Source organism: Lissotriton helveticus, chromosome 2_1, assembly GCF_964261635.1.
Source record: "Lissotriton helveticus chromosome 2_1, aLisHel1.1, whole genome shotgun sequence".
NCBI classification, from domain to species: Eukaryota; Metazoa; Chordata; class Amphibia; order Caudata; family Salamandridae; genus Lissotriton; species Lissotriton helveticus.
This window is the reverse complement of record NC_136059.1, coordinates 822,813,052-822,833,811: the sequence shown is the minus strand read 5'-3', so window position 1 is coordinate 822,833,811 and position 20,760 is coordinate 822,813,052. Positions and strand designations below refer to the sequence as shown.

The following is a 20,760-nucleotide window of genomic DNA, read 5'->3' as shown; positions in this document are numbered from 1 at the left end:
GTGACTCAACTAAATTTGTAGCAAAGGTCTGCTGTAAAATGGAATGAATTTTTCATACAGAATGAACAGCCCAAAGTTCATGTTAACGATTAATTAAAATCCCACGTTGAAAGAGTATATCAGATGCACCTGCCCGTAAGAAAGTGTTGGGAAATATTTGATCAAACATTGATGCAAGATTTAGAAAGGATTTTCTTTAATCCTAAGCAAAATGTTATCAACAGCAAGAAATCAAAATTACAGCTCTTAGAAGAACTAGAACATAATAAATGTATTGTAAAAAGTCTGTGGATTATAGGTGGCTCCATAGTGACTAGTTATACCAGTACTCGTATGCTTTTTCTCTTGTGAATAAAAGTATGCTCTTGATAAAAAATATGTGGAAAATATATTTATATATTTGAAGTTAAATTCTGGTTCTCTGCATCTATTTTTACATAACAAGAGTTATGAACTTTCATTTACGCATCTTTCATTTAGTGTTTCAGGGAATCTCAACTTCAGATGACCGACCAGCTATGTGACGAGACCGCACAATACACGACACACACCACATAACACAACATACACAAACACTTATACTTTATTAAAGGGGCTTTTGGACAGTTCCGTTCAGCCATTAACTATTGTGGTTCTGCTGTCTTTAGGCATCGCCTTTCGGCATTTTGCATACGTGAACTACTTAATAAAAGTAGTTACTACGCATTTCTGTTCATTCATTGTACAATGTTTATCCTTTTTTGTATGAGGACTTCCCCACACTTTCTTGTCATTCTTAATTCCACCACACAAGTCATCCGGGGCTTGCCTGCCGTTCCTGTCCTACTCCCCATTTTGTAAAATATTTTATTTCCCTTTTTGTTTGACCCCGAAGCTACTGTTTACTGAGCTGCTCGCTTAACTTTGTTATTCTCCGACACACTTTTTTCTTTTTCGTTTTCGTTCAGGCATAGGCATTGGCTATGACAGAGAGTGTAAATCCAAGCTGTCCACTGGTGCATCGTGATGAAATACATGAGCTTGTGCGACTCATGAGTATTCTTTGGTTGTGACGCATCTTGCCAGCCGAAAGTTTGGCTTTTACTGTTCCAACTTGGCTGTTAAACATGGCATAACAGTGCTAATGCAAACTAATATAATTGTCAAAGCCAACAAGTCACCTTCTGAAGTCGAGCCAATTGTATTTGCCATTGTTTGTTTTTTCTCCATTTTCGTTTAGATGCTTCCTTTTACTTAATTCATTTCAACCTTTACAAATTCTAGGAGCATTTTCCAAGCAGTTGTTGGGATCGTCAAAATGAATTGTAGGTTTCTTCAACTCCCAGGAGCATTTTCCAAGCAGTTGTTGGGATCGTCAAAATGAATTGTAGGTTTCTTCAACTCCCTTTTGTAAAAGCCCTGTTTGTCTTTTTTTTAACATTATGATAAATGAAGTCTTGTTATAATTCAGTTTATGACGTAGTAGAAATGCTTTGTTGCTAATTTTTGGTTTACCACCACGTAAGGCATTTATTTAGAAATTTGTATTTTCCATTTCCACATTATTGATTAAATTATTATTTGTAAATGTTGCAATTTTCCGTGTTGTGTGCACATGTTTGCTGTTTTACGGATTTTATAAATTAGATGTATTTTTTGGGGGCCTGAACCATTATTTTTTTCATTTGTAATGGAAGGAAAGCAGAGTGTTGCGAACCGTTCCTCTTCTAGCTGCCTGCCTCCCTCAAGACAAGTGTAAGGTCTTCATTGGTCGACGTTTTAATGAAGACAGGTAAGTTGACAAGTTTAGTGTTAATTCTTTCATGCTGTTGAACACTTATTGTAGCAAACTTCATTAACAAGTGCTTTATTCATTTAGAATTTAGTTAGGGTTTGTAGGAGTGGTAACAGAGAAAGCTCTTTGACAGAGATTACAGACATGTTCAGAGGAATTTTAACAAGCATTGGCATAGCCAATAGGTCTCGCCTTTGGGACCTTATAAGTATTTAGCTATGCAGCACAATATCCTTAGTGCAACAACATCAACTGTTGCATGGGTAAACACTTATAAGGTCCCAAAGGCGAGACCTATTGGCTATGCCAATGCTTGTTTAAATATGGTGTTGTCCATAGGATGAAAGCTGTGGAGCTGTTGACAGAAATACGTTATCTATATGTGGCTGTTGGAACTGCTTGGTTTTTACGGTCTGTTAATGTTTTAATGGTGAACTGTTCAGGGTGTTGGGTATATAAATTCTAATTAGAAGCAAGTTCCTCTAAGGATAATCAGCACGCTCAATTGACTTTGTCTTTCTTTATTAACAGGTTGATGAAATGTGGATCATTGATTTAGCTAGTAACGCCTGTCAGCACGCCAAATTGAATGCTGTGATTGGCTCAGACTTTAGGAATGCTGGCACGCTCAAAACTATTTTTTGCTGCGATTCCATGATGTATTATGTTCGTATAGCCCTGTTTATACATGTATTTGGAGAGAGTTGAGACAGCAATTGATTTGACAGCCTCATTGCTCACGTGCTGTCTGGCATTAAACCCTGTTAATTGCCCTTCCCCACATTATGGGTCCTCCTCTTCAGCTTGGAGTGGAGTTGTCCTCCTAATGACAAGGTGATCAGTAAATATACTTCTACAGAGAGCATGCTGTAACACCTAAATATGGCTGCTTCGATGGACAAATTGGTTAATTTTTGGATGTATGAAGAATTCATATTATGGTATACGGGTCTTATTTCCATTAGCATGGAGCCGGCTTCCTCGGCCTTAGAGCAGCCTGCAGAAACATAGTGGAGTAGCTGTGGATACTACAAGGGTAAGGGATGAGGGTGTTTGGACATGAATACTTTTGTGTTGACATGGGGGCACGGGTTTCGTTGAAGAAGAGATGATCAAGAGTTCGCATTGATAAAATAGCATTGACTGATATGAGCTCCCTGCACTAATAGATGGAATGTTTAGTTCCGTCGGATTCGTGTGTTTTGGTGTCTTCAGATAAGGCGCACTCAACCCCTTCTCTACGAAAAATAAAACTGCAGAAAATATTTCTTTGTACTGTTTCTATGTTTTACCTCCTTCTCCCCATCTTCTTTGATTATTCAATGGTTTTAAGAATATATTCCAAGATTTCTTAAGCATGAGAACAACTCTTTTTCTTTGGTCTTATCTCTATCTTTACATTTAACAGGCGTATTTATAGCACTCACATCCATTGATGAGGAGACCTTTAGTGTGCTTGATAGATAACAGATGTTAATGATATTTGTTTTATCGACCTCGGAGGGATGAAAAGCTGATCAGCCCATCAGATTTCAAACCTGTGACCATAGGGTAAAAAAAAGAGTCTGGCAAAGCCAATAGGTCTGGCAAAATACTTATAAGGTCCCAAAGGCGAGACCTTTTGGCTATGCCAATGCTTGTTAGATTCTGGGAGGGCCAGGCGCTGGTTCTTGGTATTATGTTGGGCAAAGTCTTCCGTATTCTGTTCTTTCGTGACACATCTAACCTTGTTCACTTTAATAAAAAATTAGGGACAGTTTACAGAGCTTCATAACCCTTGGAAAGCATTGTTTTATTTTACTATATGTTTTAATTTTATTTCCATTGTCACTGGAGCTATGTGATACTGTGGCCATGGCCATCTCTGCATAATTACAAATTTGCAGCGTTCGTCACACAGCCCACCATCGGCTGCATAATTTCCTGAATCTCCATAAACACATTTTGTGTCTCGTTCATAAGGATGAAAAGTTACTAAACAAGAAGTGCACCAGATGATTCTACAGCTGACTCTTGCAAGGGTTAACTGTTCAACGTTGAGTTCCTAATTACTGTATTCAAGTGATAAACTCATATTATTGGAGTGCCCTTTTTACCAAACAGTAGTAATAGTTGTTAAAATGACAAAAAAACGAAATATTACCGCTTTAGACTATGATGCAGTATGTCGCATAATTTGCCTTTTCTTGCCGCATAGTTATGTTAATATTGTCACAGTATTGACTCCTCCACTGCTGCATAGCTCAGTGACCCTGTTTAGATTGAAAAAGTAGGCACAAATATGCGAGTGCTACATTATTCCATATGCTGCAATTTGTGCAGCTAGGACAGCGCCGGACTATTACGACCCTTGACCCTGTCTTCAGGCAGGTCGCTCCCCACGCCGTGCAGCTCCACCTGACTGCGCCTGTGTTCCTGTGCCCCCGCTGCTGACTCGTTCTGTGGGTGTTCGAGGCCCGCCTCCACCCGCAGGCTTCCACCTGCGCCTCATCCCTGGTGGCCAGTGGGCCTTAGGTTTGTTTTTGTTTGTTGTTGCCACTTGTTTTGTACCCCCAGTATCCTTCTGTGACCACCTGTATTGTGCCACAGTGACCGCTTGCATTTGTGACCGTATTGCCTATGTTTTTCTGCTTTTCCGTTCGCCTGTTGCCTTGCCTTAGGCTTGTTTTTCTCCTCCCGCCCGTTCCCGCCGCTGCGTCCCTGCGGCCCCGCCCCCATTGGCTCCCTCTTCCCTCCCAGCTGCTCCTGCTGGAGAACCGTAGCCTTAAGGCCCGGCGGCGCAGGGTACGCCTGAAATCCCCGGGATGCACCTGCCTTGTCAAATACAGAGACACGGACTCTTCGTCTGGCGTAGAGATGGTATTTATTAGCTGCAGCTAGTACAGTGGTCTTAGAAGTCGTCAGTATAACGAGGTTCAAAAGAGACTGCCACTTAACTCCGTGGCGCACAGGTTTATATACGGTACAATACAATGCAAAATACAATTACACAAGAGCATGCGACATAGGCAAACGTTATAGACAATACGTTAAGTCTTAAGGCAACTCAAGTTTCCCGGTATGTTTGTTATTCGACCCCTTGAGTAAATTACGAGTGAATCCACACAATTCGATTTACAAGTAGAGAAAACACAGCTGCATGTCGTAGAAGGACAATCGTGAAACAGGAGAATATATGAGACATGTAGCGAAGGACAGCAGATAAGATAACCTGGAGGAAAGAATGGTGTGAGCCAACAAGTAGTCCGGACGGAGATTAATCAGCTCAGACAGGAATTAGTGTACTCGGCCAGGCCCTGACACTCGTTAGTAAACATAAGCAAAGAAGCCACCTGACACGTGAATGCAGAAACGACAAAAACATCGCGTTCGCCGCGCTGCCTGAGTGAGGGCAACACAAAATGGCGGCAACGTACAAAATGGAGGCTGAGCACGAACAAATTTGTAATTTACAGAACCTCAGACCCTCCTTTTGCCATTACTCGGGCAAAGACAAACCAACTCATGCTAATCTGAGTCGGACTCAGCATTGATGTTCATAAAGTCCTCAAGCTGGTGCTGTACCATCATCCTAATATTCTCTGTCCTTGGATATTCAGAACGTGGAACGCATAGAGTAGCCAGTAGGCCACACACTGCGGGACCACATTGAACGCACAGACAACAAGAGAATATGATGGCCAAAATTGCTCCCAGGAACGTTAGTATCTTCCATCCCCAGGTTGACAATATTTTCCAAAACCATCCCATGAAAGACCAATCCCCTTCGTCCTGATGGATCGACTCGGAGATAGTATGTAATTTGGAAATGGCTTGATATACTGCCGGAGCATCGTCTGGAATATAAATGCAACAGCTAGATCCGATCAATCTACAGACACCTCCTCAGTCTGCTAGGATCACATCTAACGCAATTCGATTTTGCAACGTCATAAGACGATCAGCCTGAAGCTCGACTGTAATGTTACCTATCGCACCTGCAGTAACATTAATAGTGGTCTCAACCACACAAACCAATTGTCTGATGTTTCTGCTGTTGGCCATCGGGCCCCAAAAGGGGAGGAATCCTTTAAGGAAGTCTCCTCCCTCTTGTTCTGCCATGTCCTTGGCGGCAAAGATACCTCGGCTATATCTAGTTCTGTGGTGATCTGACGGAGCAGTATATGTAGGGGAAGAAGGAAAGCTATATAACAGGTTCCAGAAAAGTTGGAAGGGAGCCACGTATAAGCTCTATCTTTACAAACAAAATAAGTTCCTTGTGACGGAACCAATGGAGGGAAATCAGGGGACGAGAAAATGTAAGTGTGTAAACAACCCTGTTTATTGTCATTTTTCTTACTGTTGACTTGGAGACAAAAATTACCTTGATGGGGTACAGTCCATACTGGAGAAGACTCACCCTTTTTAATTTTGTCACCAAGACTAGAAACATAATGTGTAACATTCCAACCTTCATAAGCTCTCTTCTCGTCTAACGGAATTTTTCCCTTTTCTACAATCTTAGCCATCACCACTATACCTTTGATTAAAGAGCTATGACTGAAATCCAATCCAGTCCCAGAAGTCTTTACAGGATTTCTAAGTCTGTTGTGGTATGCGGCCGAAAACATAGTGAGGTAGGTCCAAGCTGATCCTTCATATGAGAAAGGGAGAACCAAATACGGCATCCCCTTTTGTGTATTGTGTGGCATAAGACCGCACACCCAACAGTCAGTCATATTAATGGCCAACTGGTGTTGGTGTAACAACTGGATAAACGTATTATTCACATATTCAGCTCTCCTTATCTGTTCATAAGGGGGTAGAGTATGCATTTTATGTGAAAAGACAAAAAGGCGAGAGGGCAAAGAAGTTGTGGAATTAGAAACATTTCTCGGATATAGAACATGGACAATCCAACCAATGCAAGCTAATAAAATACACAAAAACATGAAAATACACAAAGTCACGCCAAATCTACTACGCAATTTATTTTTTGCAATTTATTAAGCGCGAACGAATACCCGTAGGCGTCTCGGCGCTAGATTATTCACCTAATTTTCCCAAGATGAAAAAGGCTCCTGAAGGTTAGTTGTCGATATTACTGATTAAAAAAGCCAGGTCTTCAATCTTTTGCGAAACTGCAAAAGTGAGGGGCTTGTCCTGATGTGCTGCGGCAGGGTGTTTCATAATTTGGGTGCCGCGACTAAAAAGCGGCGATCACCCCATGAAACTGTTTTTGAACGTGGAACCACTAGTTGGTTAAGAGTAGCAGATCGAAGCTGTCTGGCAGGTTTATAGGGTATCAGCTGATCCTTAAAATAATGTGGTCCTTGGTCATGAAGTGTCTTGTATACTATGCAAAGTGATTTAAATTTGATCCGATTACGGATCGTCAACCAATGATATTTCTTGATGGTGTCTGATATAGCCGAAAACTTGGGTGTTCCAGAGAGCAGACGTACTGCTGCATTCTGTATTGTCTGAAGCTTATTGGTTACCCTGACCGGGGCATTTAAGAATAGGCCATTACAATAGTCAAGGGACGATAACACTAAAGAGCTAACCAATGTTTTAGCAGCTGCATCTGGCAGAAACGGGATGATTTTTCTGATCAGTCTTAATTTGTGATGGGCTGTTGCCGCTACTCTGTTCGCATGTGCCACAAAGTTGAGATCCGCATCAAAAGTTACTCCCAGGTTCCTGACCTTGAGGGCTGGACTAGGAGGGGCTCCAAAGGCTGATGGCCACCAGTTTGCTGACCAGTCTGGTAAAAGGGGTCCAAAGATGAGCACCTCCGTCTTTTCGGAGTTGAGTTTAAGGCAGTTAGATGCCATCCACTCTCCGATTGCTAGCATTCCGCGTTGGAAACGCTCTGCCACCTCGAGTCCATCGCCTTTAATGGCCAGAACCAATTGTGTGTCATCAGCGTAAGAGGTTAGGCTCATCCCATATGCTTTGATGACATTTGCAATGATTTACAATACTTCAATCTCATTTCTTGCTTCCTATTTTCCCTACCTAAGGTTATTGTACCATCCATCTTTGTCTAAAAAAATTGTCGCTCACGGCAATCTTCCTCGATCACTCAGCTATATACTTCTGTATATCCTGAGGCACTAGCCGCTTACTAAAAGAATAGAAAAATCAGGTTACAGTCTGAGTCTCCTACTGTGACCCAGCGACGGAGACGGATGGCACTTCTAATACTACACAAAAACAAAGAGGACAAAGCAACCAAAAAAAAGTGTCTTTAAGTGGTATGAGAAAGAAAGAAAAAAATGTTCAAAGTGTTCAGTTCTTCTGATCAACTCTCGACCTTAAGTTATAGCGTGTTTTGCTCGGCACGGTCTGGTCTTGAAATAGGGCTTTTGGATTTGTAGTGTCTATTCGAAGGTGCGCAGGCACAGCGGCTTGAAGAATATCGTCATCTGCTTTCTCAGACTGAGTTCCATAAATTTGAGCATCACTGAAGGGCACAAAACAAGGAACCGCTGCAGTATCCGATTCTCTTCCACCACTGCGAATCCACTGGTCAAAGCATAATGGCAATGGCACTTTTATGCAGTGCACGCCATGCACCCAGTTTCGTTTGCCGACCACTTTCACAGCCGTGCGGGTGACGAGCAAAACCTGCGTAGGTCTAGACCAACGAGGCTCCAGATTCTTTGTCCGTTGAAAATTTTTGATGCAGACCCAGTCACCGGGCAAAATGGTGTGACCTGGGTCCGTAGGGGCCTCTGGCAAAGCACTTTGTACCTGTTGGCGAATAATACTTAATTTAGTAGTCAAATCATGCAAATAGTCAATTAACAAAGGATATGGTATGTCAGAATATCTCCTGGGGCGAGGGACACCTGAAACATTAGCTGGGCGTCCAAACACCACTTCATATGGGCTAAGTCCCATACGAGAGTGTACAGTAGTTCTGTTTGACAAAAGGCATCTGGCCGTACTGGCTTGAATCTTAGCTAGTTTAAGTTTGAGCGTACCATTATAACACTCAACCAAACCTGCTGACTGTGGATGGTTTGCCGCATGGAATTTTTGTCTGATCCCAAGACCAGAACATACTTTCTGCATAATTTGACCCACAAATTCATTCCCATTGTCACTCCAGACAATTTGCGGCAAACCAAATCTGGGGAAGAACTCTTTAAGTAACACCTTAGCAGTTGACAGAGCAGTGTTATCTTTCAAGGGGTAGGCCTCTATCCAAAGGGAAAAGGCACATACCACCACCAGAACATACTTAAGGTTGTTGCATCGATCCATATGAATGTAATCAATCTGCAACACTTCAAAAGGATACGACGGTGAAGAAAAATGACCTGCCGGAGTTGGGGTACCCTTTCCTGGGTTATGCATTAGACAAACAATACAATGCTTAACCACGTTCTCTGCACATTTCTGAATTCCTTCATTCTGCCATACAGGAGCCAAGAGCTTACAAATGCCTTTCGCACTAATGTGTGCTGGACCATGAGCCATAGTTACAACCGGAAATACATAAGCGTCCGGTAATAACCGTCGCTGATGTTCCGACAATTCCGTCCAACAACCCGTCGAGTCTAACATTCCCGTACTTTCTTTCCACATTCTTAGTTCCTTCTCAGTTGCTTCTCCCTGAATCGTTTTCACACTCTCAATCGTATCTTCACACATTCCAATTTCCCTAACCCAGTTTGCAGGACCTGCCACATACATTCGACTAGCTGTGTTTCTAGCTGTAGTTTTTGCTACCTCATCTGCAAACGCATTTCCACGTCCCACATCATCTGTGACTTTCCTATGTGCGCTGCACTTTGATTGCTATCTGTGCAGGTAAGGTAAGTGACTCGAGAAGATCAGTCACTAACTGACCATGCTGGATCTTTGTCCTGTGAGAGGTAAAGAATCCTCTCTCCCTCCATAACCTACCAAAGCTATGTGCAACGCCAAAATCATACTGGCTATCTGTGTACACATTCACTCTCTTTCCTTTTGACAACACACACGCTCTAGTCAAGGCTATCAATTCAGCTGCTTGGGCTGAATTATGTCCGATACGTGCCGTTTCAACAATTGTACATAAGGTGGTAACAGCATAGGCAGAAGTAGTCTCCCCATTTGGAAGGTTGAAACAAGAACCGTCTACCCATAGGATCCCATCCGGGTCCTTGAGCGGAGTGTCCTTCAAATCAATTCTACCCTTCGTTTCTTCTTCCGTTCGAAGAAAACAATCATGTTTCTCCTGAACATCTTTCTCATCTGGTAATGGCAACAGTGTGGCTGGATTTAACGTGTTACATATTTTGATGTGCACATGACTCGCCAGGTGTGTCAGCTCGTATCCAGACAAACGAGCACTCGTAAGATGCTGTGTTCTGGTTCTATTCAACAAGGTATCCACTGCATGTGAACCATAACAATGAGTGTGTTATCCAATACTAATCCAGCCGATTGTCTGATAGAAATCGCTGCAGATGCTGTGGCTCTAAGACAACTGGGCAAAGCTTTAGCTACTGGGTCTAATGTAGCAGCGAAATAAGCCCATGGTCTCTGCTTATCCCCAAATTTCTGCGTCAAAACTGACAATGCGCAACCCTCTCTCTCGTGAACGTACAGTGTAAAAGGCTTACTGTAATCTGAGGTACCCAACACCGGAGCAGAACACAAAGCAGCACGTAGGTCAACAAAGCTTTTCTGACATTCATCCGTCCAAGGGAGCGGATGTGGTGTATCTTTCAGCGTTAGGTCCAACAGTGGTTTAGCCAAAAGTGAACAATTGAGAATCCATTGGCTACAGTAGGAAGTGATACCCAAAAAGGCACGCACTTCTCTCTGCGTGGTGGGTACAGACATCTGCGAAATAGCGTGTATACGTTCTGGGGTCAATCGCCTTCCCTCCTTCGACAAGAGATGACCTAGATAGGTAACCTCGTGGCGGGCATATTGCAACTTAGAGGGAGACACCTTATGCTGTAGTGCAGACAAATGGTGCAACAACGCAACAGTCACTTCCTTACATACATCTTCCGTATCAGCAGCCACCAACAAATCATCCACATACTGAATGAGTGTAGCACCAGGAGGCAAAGGAAGAGCATCGAGTTGTGACTTAAGAGCCTTGCTATAGATAGAGGGACTTTCACAATAGCCTTGAGGAGCACTCTTAAATCTAAAACTTCGGCCACCGAGAGAGAAACCAAAGATATCCCTACTTTCTTCAGCAATAGGAATACTAAAGAAAGCATTCTTGAGGTCTATAACTGAAAACCAAGCTGCCGAAGGAGGAATCATTGTCAACAAAGCTGTAATGTCTGGAACAACAGGAAACTGTGGCACCACAATTTTATTGACCTCTCTAAGGTCAATAACAAATCTGTAAACAGGAGGTTGTGAAGGATCAGTTCTCTTAAGGATCGGAAGAACAGGACTATTACAAACATTACCTCTTGTTTCCTCAACTACGCCTTTCTGTATGAAATCATCGACAATAGCCAAAAGTGCTCTCTCTCCATCACTAGAAATACGATACTGGGGAATGCGTGGCATTCTCACATTCTCCTTAACTGTGACACCATATGGTGGGATCGCAAGACAACCCACGTCATTTGGGCCCGTAGCCCAAAGAGTTTCAGGAAGAGAAAGCAACTCAGGTGGAAACTTGTCCCGCGACAAATAGACGGAAGATGTCATTTTCTTCCCCAACGTTAGGTGCACACCCGAAGGGGAACAATACAATGTTGCATGTAATCTTTTCAACAAGTCCAGACCCAGCAAGTTCTCGCTGCAACCAGTTGTCAGAATAAGCGGAGCCTTCAAGTCATAGGGACCAATCGAAACGGGCAAAGGACAAGAAACCGGGTTACAAACTGGGGCGCCAGAAAATCCTCAAGAAGTATTTATTAAGCCAGACAAAGGTTCCCCAGGGAGTTTAGTATGCATAATAGAACTTCTCATTGCACCAGTATCCAAAAGAAACGGTTCTGACACACCCATAGTATTGATCGTGACATATGGTGCATTTTGATCTACTGGAATCGACACAACTCCCTCACTTCGTCCATGGCTGTCCTATGCGATCTGAAAATTGTCAGCCCTTTCTTCACAATAATCATCATTATAATACTGTGTGGACTGAACTCTCTGTTGATCAAAATAGTTTGTAGTAGATGGAGGAATAGAACGCTGCTCCTGAGAGGACACACCTCGACCTCTGCCTCTAGATCCTGACTGGGAATTACCACGACCTCGTGGAGCAGACATGCCATTATTACGCTGTAATAGAACCGGACAATTATTCTTAAAATGTCCCTCTTCTCTACAATACGCGCATTGATTAGGACCCAATGGAAGACGTGGTGCAAAGTACTCAGGTTTCTGGACCACTTTCTGAAACTGTGGGGGTTGAGAAAACTGAGGCTGCCTAGATCGCGGAGGATAAGCTTGCTGTAAAAGCACCTTCGTTTTCAAATCTTTATTTTTCTTCTCTTGTTTCTCTTTCTCCTCCTTATCTCTATTCTCATAATACTGTGCAGTAGCCAGTATTTTAGCAGGGGAAGAGACAGCCCATGCACTTTCAGAACTCTTTAGTTTATTCGATAATTCAGGAAGCAAGTTATATACAAACTTGTCCACAAACAACCGCTGGCCACCCTCTACACTCAGATCCTGACCACTGTGATCAATAAACGTCTCTTCAAAACGGGTGAAGAAATCCGAAACGCTTTCGTCTTTCTTTTGCTTGCATGCGGCCAGCTTATCCCAATTAACTCGCACCGCGGGCATCATAGTCTTCATTAATTCTATTATTCTGCCTGGTAGGGCCGTAATGAGATCATCAGGTTTCGTCCCACCCACTTGACCTGCATCAGCGGCTCTAATAGCAGCCCAATCACTACCTAGTTCAGCATTATGATTTTCCCTACGTATCCGTGCCCACAAGGCTTGTGGAACAACATTCCCAAACAACATATCGATATCGGCCAAATTCATAATACAGGCGTCAACTGTTTGAGACAACTCCTTATAATATCCAGCCAGATTCTTACGAGGGTCCGGAAGAGTTTGTTTAAGCGCCAATACTTCAGATCTTTTCCAGGGTTCGTGGACCCATATACGCTAAAAATGAGCAGGGACAGCCGGCGGACCAACTACTGCGTCCCTCCATACGGGAGGAACTTCACGCATCGGATAATTCTTAATGCCTTTATTTTCGGCAGGATCAGTCTCGGAAAAGGATAAGGGCAAGAACATTGTTCGAAATGCAATGAGTTTAGTTACTGCGTCTTCAACTCGTGGCCCTACAATAAAACCTTTATCGAAGTCGGCTTGTAATTGCAATAGCTCTGAAGGAACTGTATCTAACCCCATATCTTCCCAACCTTTAATAAGAGTCTGACACATGACATTAAAAACATATCTCTGCGTGGGCTCTACCCATTGGTGAAAAGAACTCATAATATCTTCTGTACTATAGTCTAGTCCTCTCTCAATCCATTTACAAGCGAGGGAACCCAAAACTACCTTCTCGTCTGTAAGAGGAAGCTGACAACGAGATTGTCATCTAGGGAAAGCTGGAGACAGATTCAAAGACCGGAGAAGAGGAGAAAAGTAATGCGAGACAGCCTCAGCCAGTCTCCTGTGTGATGTAGGGGAATCCCTCGAGAAAATGGAAGGCAATACAGATGCAGAAGGTGACGGAGACTGAAATGTAGCCGTCTGAGAAACGAGAGTGGGAATTGGTAGAGGTGGGGGCTGAATTGTAGGCTGTAAAGGCGGAACAGAAACAGGCAGGGAAGTATTAACGGACTGAGCCGGTTGCTGAATAATTGGCATTTGAGCAACCAGTGGTTGAACGATAGGAGGAGGTAACAAAGGTGCGTTAGGATTTTGGGCATAGGGCGGAGGTGAATTCAATAAACAAGACATTAGGGAATCTTCTTCTATTTCCTTACTTTTATCTGAAGAGGAAGTAGGCAACACCGGATAGCATCTATCTATCGCCATGCGATGTTGTCTCTCTAATATCTCATTTGTACCATCTACTTCATTATTTTTAAACTGTTGAGCAGCCTCTATAATTGACATAGTTTGTGCTTTCTTATGCTTTTTCGCTTGCTTAATTTCTTTCTGTTTGGCTTCCTTACGCCAAAGGCGAAAAGAGGCAAGCTTCGCCAGCCGGACTTTTCTTCTAAACAGAATCGTTTCCAAATTATCTAGTATGGCGGAATCAAAACTATCATTTTGGGGCCAACTCAAAACTCCACTATTTTTCGTGTATCGGACCCATGTCTCGTTAAAGGTAATGGGGCCAGTACCATGCTTAGAATAGAGCTCATAAGTGGGAGTTCCAACTGGAGGAATCGGACATGAATCTTCCAACTGGGAATCCCTTGTACGACCTAAACAACAAATTCTTTTGAATTTACTCAGTCCAGGCATCGCTACTTCTCTAGACTGTTTACAAACAACATGGGTTATAAAGCACTGAAACAGTACAAACGTACTTACCCCTTGGCTTCGGGTATTGCAATACCTGAATAAAACCCAAAAACAAAACAAAACAAAGGATTGTGGGAGCGACCCACCAAATACTTAACTAAGGATCGTCCTACACCAGCGAAGTTCCGTCTATCGTCTCGCTTTACCAAACATCATCAGAAGGGTCCAAGGCAGGGCGACAGTCAGGGCAGCAGTCTTCAGTAGCCATCGGAAAGGAGTAGCTGCGCTGTCAAAGACATTCTGTCCACTTACGACATACAGGGGTCGATCACGTGGTGCGCATCCTCCAGAATTTTCTTGCGGGGCTCCTCACGACCCTCGGGCTTAACCGCTACCTCTGAAGTCGCACCACGTTTGGCGCCAGTTGGAGAACCGTAGCCTTAAGGCCCGGCGGCGCAGGGTACGCCTGAAATCCCCGGGATTCACCTGCCTTGTCAAATACAGAGACACGGACTCTTCGTCTGGTGTAGAAGATGGTATTTATTAGCTGCAGCTAGTACAGTGGTCTTAGAAGTCGTCAGTATAACGAGGTTCAAAAGAGACTGCCACTTAACTCCGTGGCGCACAGGTTTATATACGGTACAATACAATGCAAAATACAATTACACAAGAGCATGCGACATAGGCAAACGTTATAGACAATACGTTAAGTCTTAAGGCAACTCAAGTTTCCCGGTATGTTTGTTAATCGACCCCTTGAGTAAATTACGAGTGAATCCACACAATTCGATTTACAAGTAGAGAAAACACAGCTGCATGTCGTAGAAGGACAATCGTGAAACAGGAGAATATATGAGACATGTAGCGAAGGACAGCAGATAAGATAACCTGGAGGAAAGAATGGTGTGAGCCAACAAGTAGTCCGGACGGGGATTAATCAGCTCAGACCGGAATTAGTGTACTCGGCCAGGCCCTGACACTCGTTAGTAAACATAAGCAAAGAAGCCACCTGACACGTGAATGCAGAAACGACAAAAACATCGCGTTCGCCGCGCTGCCTGAGTGAGGGCAACACAAAATGGCGGCAACGTACAAAATGGAGGCTGAGCACGAACGAATTCGTAATTTACAGAACCTCACTGCCTCCCACCTCCCCTTCTTATCGCGGCGCTGCCAAAGGCAAGCCCGTCTGCGCCCGTCCGCGCCTGGACTGCGCCCAGCGCCAGAACCCCTGGACCCTGAAGCCGCCACAACACCAGACCGCACTATGACTCCAGCACCGTCCACGCACTCAACCCCGGACGAGATCACTCCTGCTACCGGGCCACCGTGAAGCGCACCCAAGGACCCCATCACCTGCCGGAACTGCAGCTTCACCAGCATCCGGCCCGCCAAACCATCAACCAGAGAACTCAACCACCTCCGCTGCATCCTCCTCAACACCCGCTCCGCTCGCAAGCACGCCATCGAACTCTGGGACCTCCTAGACTCAACCACCCCGACGTCGCCTTCCTGACGGAGACCTGGCTGAACGCCACCTCGGCACCAGACATCGCCATAGCCATCCCAGAAGGCTACAAGATCACCCGCAAGGACCGCACCAACGGAGTGGGAGGGGGAATCACCATCATCCACAAGGACACCCTCAGATTCTCGACCAACACCAACGACTCCCTCACCACCGCCGAGCACATGCACTTCCAGATGCACACCGACCCCAACACCACCCTCAGAGGAACACTCGTCTACAGACCACCCGGACCCCGACCACAGTTCAGTGACTCCATCGCCGACCTCATCAGCACCCATGCCCTTGCCTCTACGGACGACATCCTCCTCGGGCACTTGAACTTCCACCTCGAGAACAACAACGACGCCAACTCCACCGCCCTGATCGACAACCTCGCCAACCTCGGACTCAAACAGCTCATGACGACACCCACCCACGCCGCTGGACACACACTGGACCCCATCTTCTCCGCAAGTCCCCACGTCTCCTTCAACCACACCACCGAACCCTACTGGACAGACCACAGATGCGTCCACTTCACCTTAAGGAAAGCCACCACCGCACCCAACAGATGCCACGCCGCTGCTCGGGCAAGGTCACCGAGGACCAATTGACCACCGCCCTCGCCCTGGGACCACCCGCTGACCCCACCAACCCCGACACCGCCGCCATCAACCTCAAACAGTGGATCAACGACTGCGCCGACACCCTCTCCCCTCTCAAGACCTCCGCCACCAATCACACCAACAAGAAAGCTGCATGGTTCACCGAAGACCTCCGGACCTCCAAGCGCACCTGTCGGAAGCTGGAGAAGAGCTGGCTCCGCGACCGAACACCAGACAGCTACACAGCCCACAAGAACGCCACCCGCAGACACCACCAACTCATCAGGACTGCCAAGAGGACCGCTTTCAAAGACCGCCTAAACAGCAACGCACACAACAGCAAAGAGCTCTTCAACATCGTGAAAGAACTCTCCAACCCCAGCTCCAACACCAACGAGATTCCACCATCACAAGACCTATGCAACTCACTGGCCACCTTTTTTCACCGCAAGATCACCGACATCCACAACAGCTTCAACACCGCCACCCCCACATCCACCGCTGAGACCACCACCCCCGCGACCACCACCCGCACCAGTCGCCTGATCGCCTGGCTCAACGTCAGCGATGAAAACTCCATCAAGACCATGAACTCCATCCACTCCGGATCTCCATCTGACCCATGCCCTCACCACATTTTCAACAAAGCCAGCACAGCCATCGCACCCCATCTCCGGAAAACAATCAACATCTCCTTCAAGACAGCAACCTTCCCAAAGAGCTGGAAGCACGCCGAGATCAACGCCCTACTGAAGAAACCCAAGGCAGACCCCAACGACCACAAGAACTTCCGGCCCATCTCCCTGCTCCCCTTCCCGGCGAAAGTCACGGAGAAGATCGTCAACAGACAGCTGACCCGCTACCTCGAAGACAACAACATCCTGGACCCATCCCAGTCCGGCTTCCGCAGCAACGACAGCGCCGAGACCGCCCTCATCGCCGCCACCGACGATATCAGGATCCTTATGGACAAAGGAGAAACAACCGCCCTCATCCTTCTGGACCTATCAGCAGCCTTCGACACGGTCTGCAACTGCACCCTAACAGCACGCCTCCATGACGCCGGAATCCAAGAGAAGGCCACGTCCTTCCTCTCCGGCAGAACCCAGAGTGTCCGCCTCCCACCCTTCCGCTCCAAGACCACCGAGATCATCTGTGGCGTTCCACAGGGATCAGCCCAAAGCTGTTCAATATCTACATGGCACCACTCGCCCACGTCGCACGACAACATAGCCTCAAAATCATCTCCTACACCGACGACACCCAGTTGATCATATCCCTCACCGAAGACCCCCACACGCCAAAGCCAACCTCCACAGAGGAATGAAGGCTGTCGCCGAATGGATGAAGGACAGCAGGCTGAAGCTGAATTCAAACAAGACGGAGGTCCTCATCCTTGGCCCCACCCCCTCAGCCTGGGACGACTCCTGGTGGCCAACTTCGCTAGGAACGGCCCCAGAACCCACCGACCACGCACACAACCTGGGGGTCATCATCGACTCCGCCCTCTCCATGTCCTAGCAGGTCAACGTCGTCTCCGCTTCCTGCTTCAACACCCTACGAATGCTCCGCAGAATCTTCAAATGGACCCCCCCAACACAAGAAAAACCGTCACCCAGGCCCTGGTCACTAGCAGACTGGACTACGGGAACACCCTCTACGCAGGAACAACAACCAAGCTCCTGAGACGGCTGCAACGCATTCAGAACGCCTCGGCACGACTGATCCTCGACGTCCCCCGACGCAGCCACATCACTCCCCACCTGAGAGGCCTGCATTGGCTCACCGTCAACAACCGGATCACCTTCAAAATCCTCATCTACGCACACAAAGCCCTACACAACGCCGGACAATCATACCTCAACAACCGACTCAGCTTCCACACCCCCACCGTTAGCCTCCGCTCTGCCAACCTCGCCCTCGCCACAGTTCCACGCTTCCGGAAAACCACCGCCGGCAGCAGATCCTTCTCCTACCTCGCCGCCAAGACCTGGAACACTCTCCCTACCATCCTACGTCAGACCCAGGACCTGCTGGCCTTCAGAAGACTACTCAAGACCTGGCTTTTCGATCAGTAGCTGCCCCCCTCCCCCCCCCCCCCCCCATCCCCCCAGCGCCTTGAGACCCTCACGGGTATGTAGCGCGCTTTACAAATGATAATGATTGATTGATTGATTGATTGATTACGTACATTGCAGCCTTGTGCACTTATGCCAGAACTATAGTATTACATATATTGCAGTCTTATGGAGATATGCCAGTCCTGTGCTAGTCATTACACAGGTGTGCCAACTGTGATGCTGTGCTCTTATATGCACTGCTGGCTTGTGCAGCAAGGCCGGTGCTGTGCTCATATATGAATTGCCATATTGTCTACTTGTACCGACACTAGTCTCTTACACTTGTGATCTTGTGCAGCAAGGTCAGACTGTAGTGTTACATGCACTGCAGTATTGTCTACATGTACTGACATTGGTCTCTTACACTTGTGACCTTGTGCAGCAACACCGGTAAACTGATGAATTCTTGCTACCTAACACGTGCAGGCACTCGAAAAATATATATTGCCCTAGCATGAAGAGCAGCCAAGCAAGTGAAGCGATCTGTTTTGCCACCCGTAGTCCTGATAAGAAGACCACTTGAATGTTACACCTAAAAGTAACAAAATCAGTTACCACGAAGGCCCAAACAATACAATTGTATGCAAAGGTTGGCACCTTGTGGCTGAAGGTGGGGTGAGCACTAGAGATTTCACAGTTCGTCCATTACACATGAGCACACAAAACGTTTCCCTTGCAGGAGCGAGCCAGGAGCACCTTGTGTTTGCAAGTTAATTACAAACATATGGTGTCAAGCTTGCTCCCACAAGGGAATCGCCAAACGTGCACGCCTTGTCATTGAAGGCAATGCAACGCGTGCACGTTTTTGGGACAAAAACCGAAGCGATTGCTACAGGTCTTTTTCTGCGCATGCGCTGCGTAGGCGAGACCTAAAAAGTAGTGTTGGCATTGTAACACTAGGGTCATAGTACCACAACATCCTGTATGTGTTTGCCTGTGCATTTACAGTTTTATTCTTCCCATCCCCCCAACTAATAAAGGGATACCTTGAGGTAGATGAGGAATTTTGTCTAATACTATATAACCCGCAAAAATACAAACAACTCTTCAAAGAGCTCCCTGGAATATGGTTGAGCCCACCCTGACTTTTAGTAGCGCGGGTGAACCCGATGATGAAGAGTGGGTGAGGGTTGTATAAAAAAGGTTTTTCTTTTTCCCACCACTCTGTGGTGGAGCAGAGGTGTAACTTATTTTCCATTCGTACCATACTGCCATCTTTAAGAGGAGGATACCACACCGATTATTGGTTATCTAGTAGGGAGTATGTATCCACTTACCTTCCATATATGAAAAGGCCTCTCTACCCTCCCGGCTGTAGGAGTCCCACTCCTGCTCCAAAGTATTTAAGGATGACGTATAATGTCATCAACGATGAGCATAATTCCTTTGATGTCACTGTGGATAAAAGCCACTCTACCTTCTATGTTTACTTCAAACCCTAAAACATGAGCTGAATTTTCAGAACAGAACGTTTTAAATTCTGATTGCATACAACAAAAATAGAAGAAAAGACTACAACAAGCAACTATTGGAAAAAATAGAAAGGTAACAAGGGGGAAACAATCAGTGTACACCCTCAACAACGATACTGTCTCAAAAATATAGTGCTCTGTGGATGTAGAACACCGATATAATGTTTGTAGCCACAAAATTAAAGGTAGACATGCACATCTACAATTATAAAAGTTGTGTAAAACACTACAATACATTTATTGGAAAAATACCATTGAGAGACATGAACAATTAACAGGAGACACCTCACAGTAATACCAAGTTGGAGCCTTGAAGCAATTTTAGAGTACATCTCAGGCTTCTAATTGTTGGTGTTTCCTTCACAAAAAACATCAGAGACCGTGGGTAGTGTTGGAAGGACTTTTGTGGATGCAAGTCTCTCCTACACTGCCAGCCCATATCACTTGCCTTTAATGAGTCTAAAATCTCGCTGGTGTGCCACCTCATCACTCATTTCCCTGACTTGCATATCCCCAATAGTCTAATATGCGGATGGAATCTAAAAAAAAAGAGCTGTGCTGTATTAAAAAAAATGTGTTTGGCTTCATTCATCAGAGTATTTATTTTTGAGTGCCAGCACATCAACTAAAAACAAAGTTACAAGCAGGGCCAGACTCTGAACAGCAACCAGTCCCTGGCTGGTTGCTGCTTGGCCGGCCCTGGCAGGGATATGGGTTTGTAGGGGTAGCCACGAAGCACCACTCCCGATTTTCTTACAGGGGTTCGATATATCTAGCACTGTTGCAAGAGCGGCCCCCATAGCCATAAAACCAGACCCCACCCCTCCTGCCCTCTGGGGAAATGCCCGGTACCCACTATGGCCAGTCCAGC

The 20,760-nt window shown here is 45.7% G+C and overlaps 1 protein-coding gene across 4 annotated transcripts in view; it reads left to right on the top strand.

Annotated features, from left to right (window-relative positions):
* Positions 1-20,760, top strand: part of DTWD2 (DTW motif tRNA-uridine aminocarboxypropyltransferase 2) — a 734,040-nt gene that overhangs the window by 412,519 nt on the left and 300,761 nt on the right. For all 4 annotated transcript variants that reach the window (XM_078677369.1, XM_078677367.1, XM_078677368.1 and 1 more), the window contains one exon: positions 1,677-1,771. In XM_078677369.1, the coding sequence (XP_078533495.1) occupies positions 1,677-1,771 (95 nt within the window). The remainder of the gene's footprint in view (positions 1-1,676; positions 1,772-20,760) is intronic.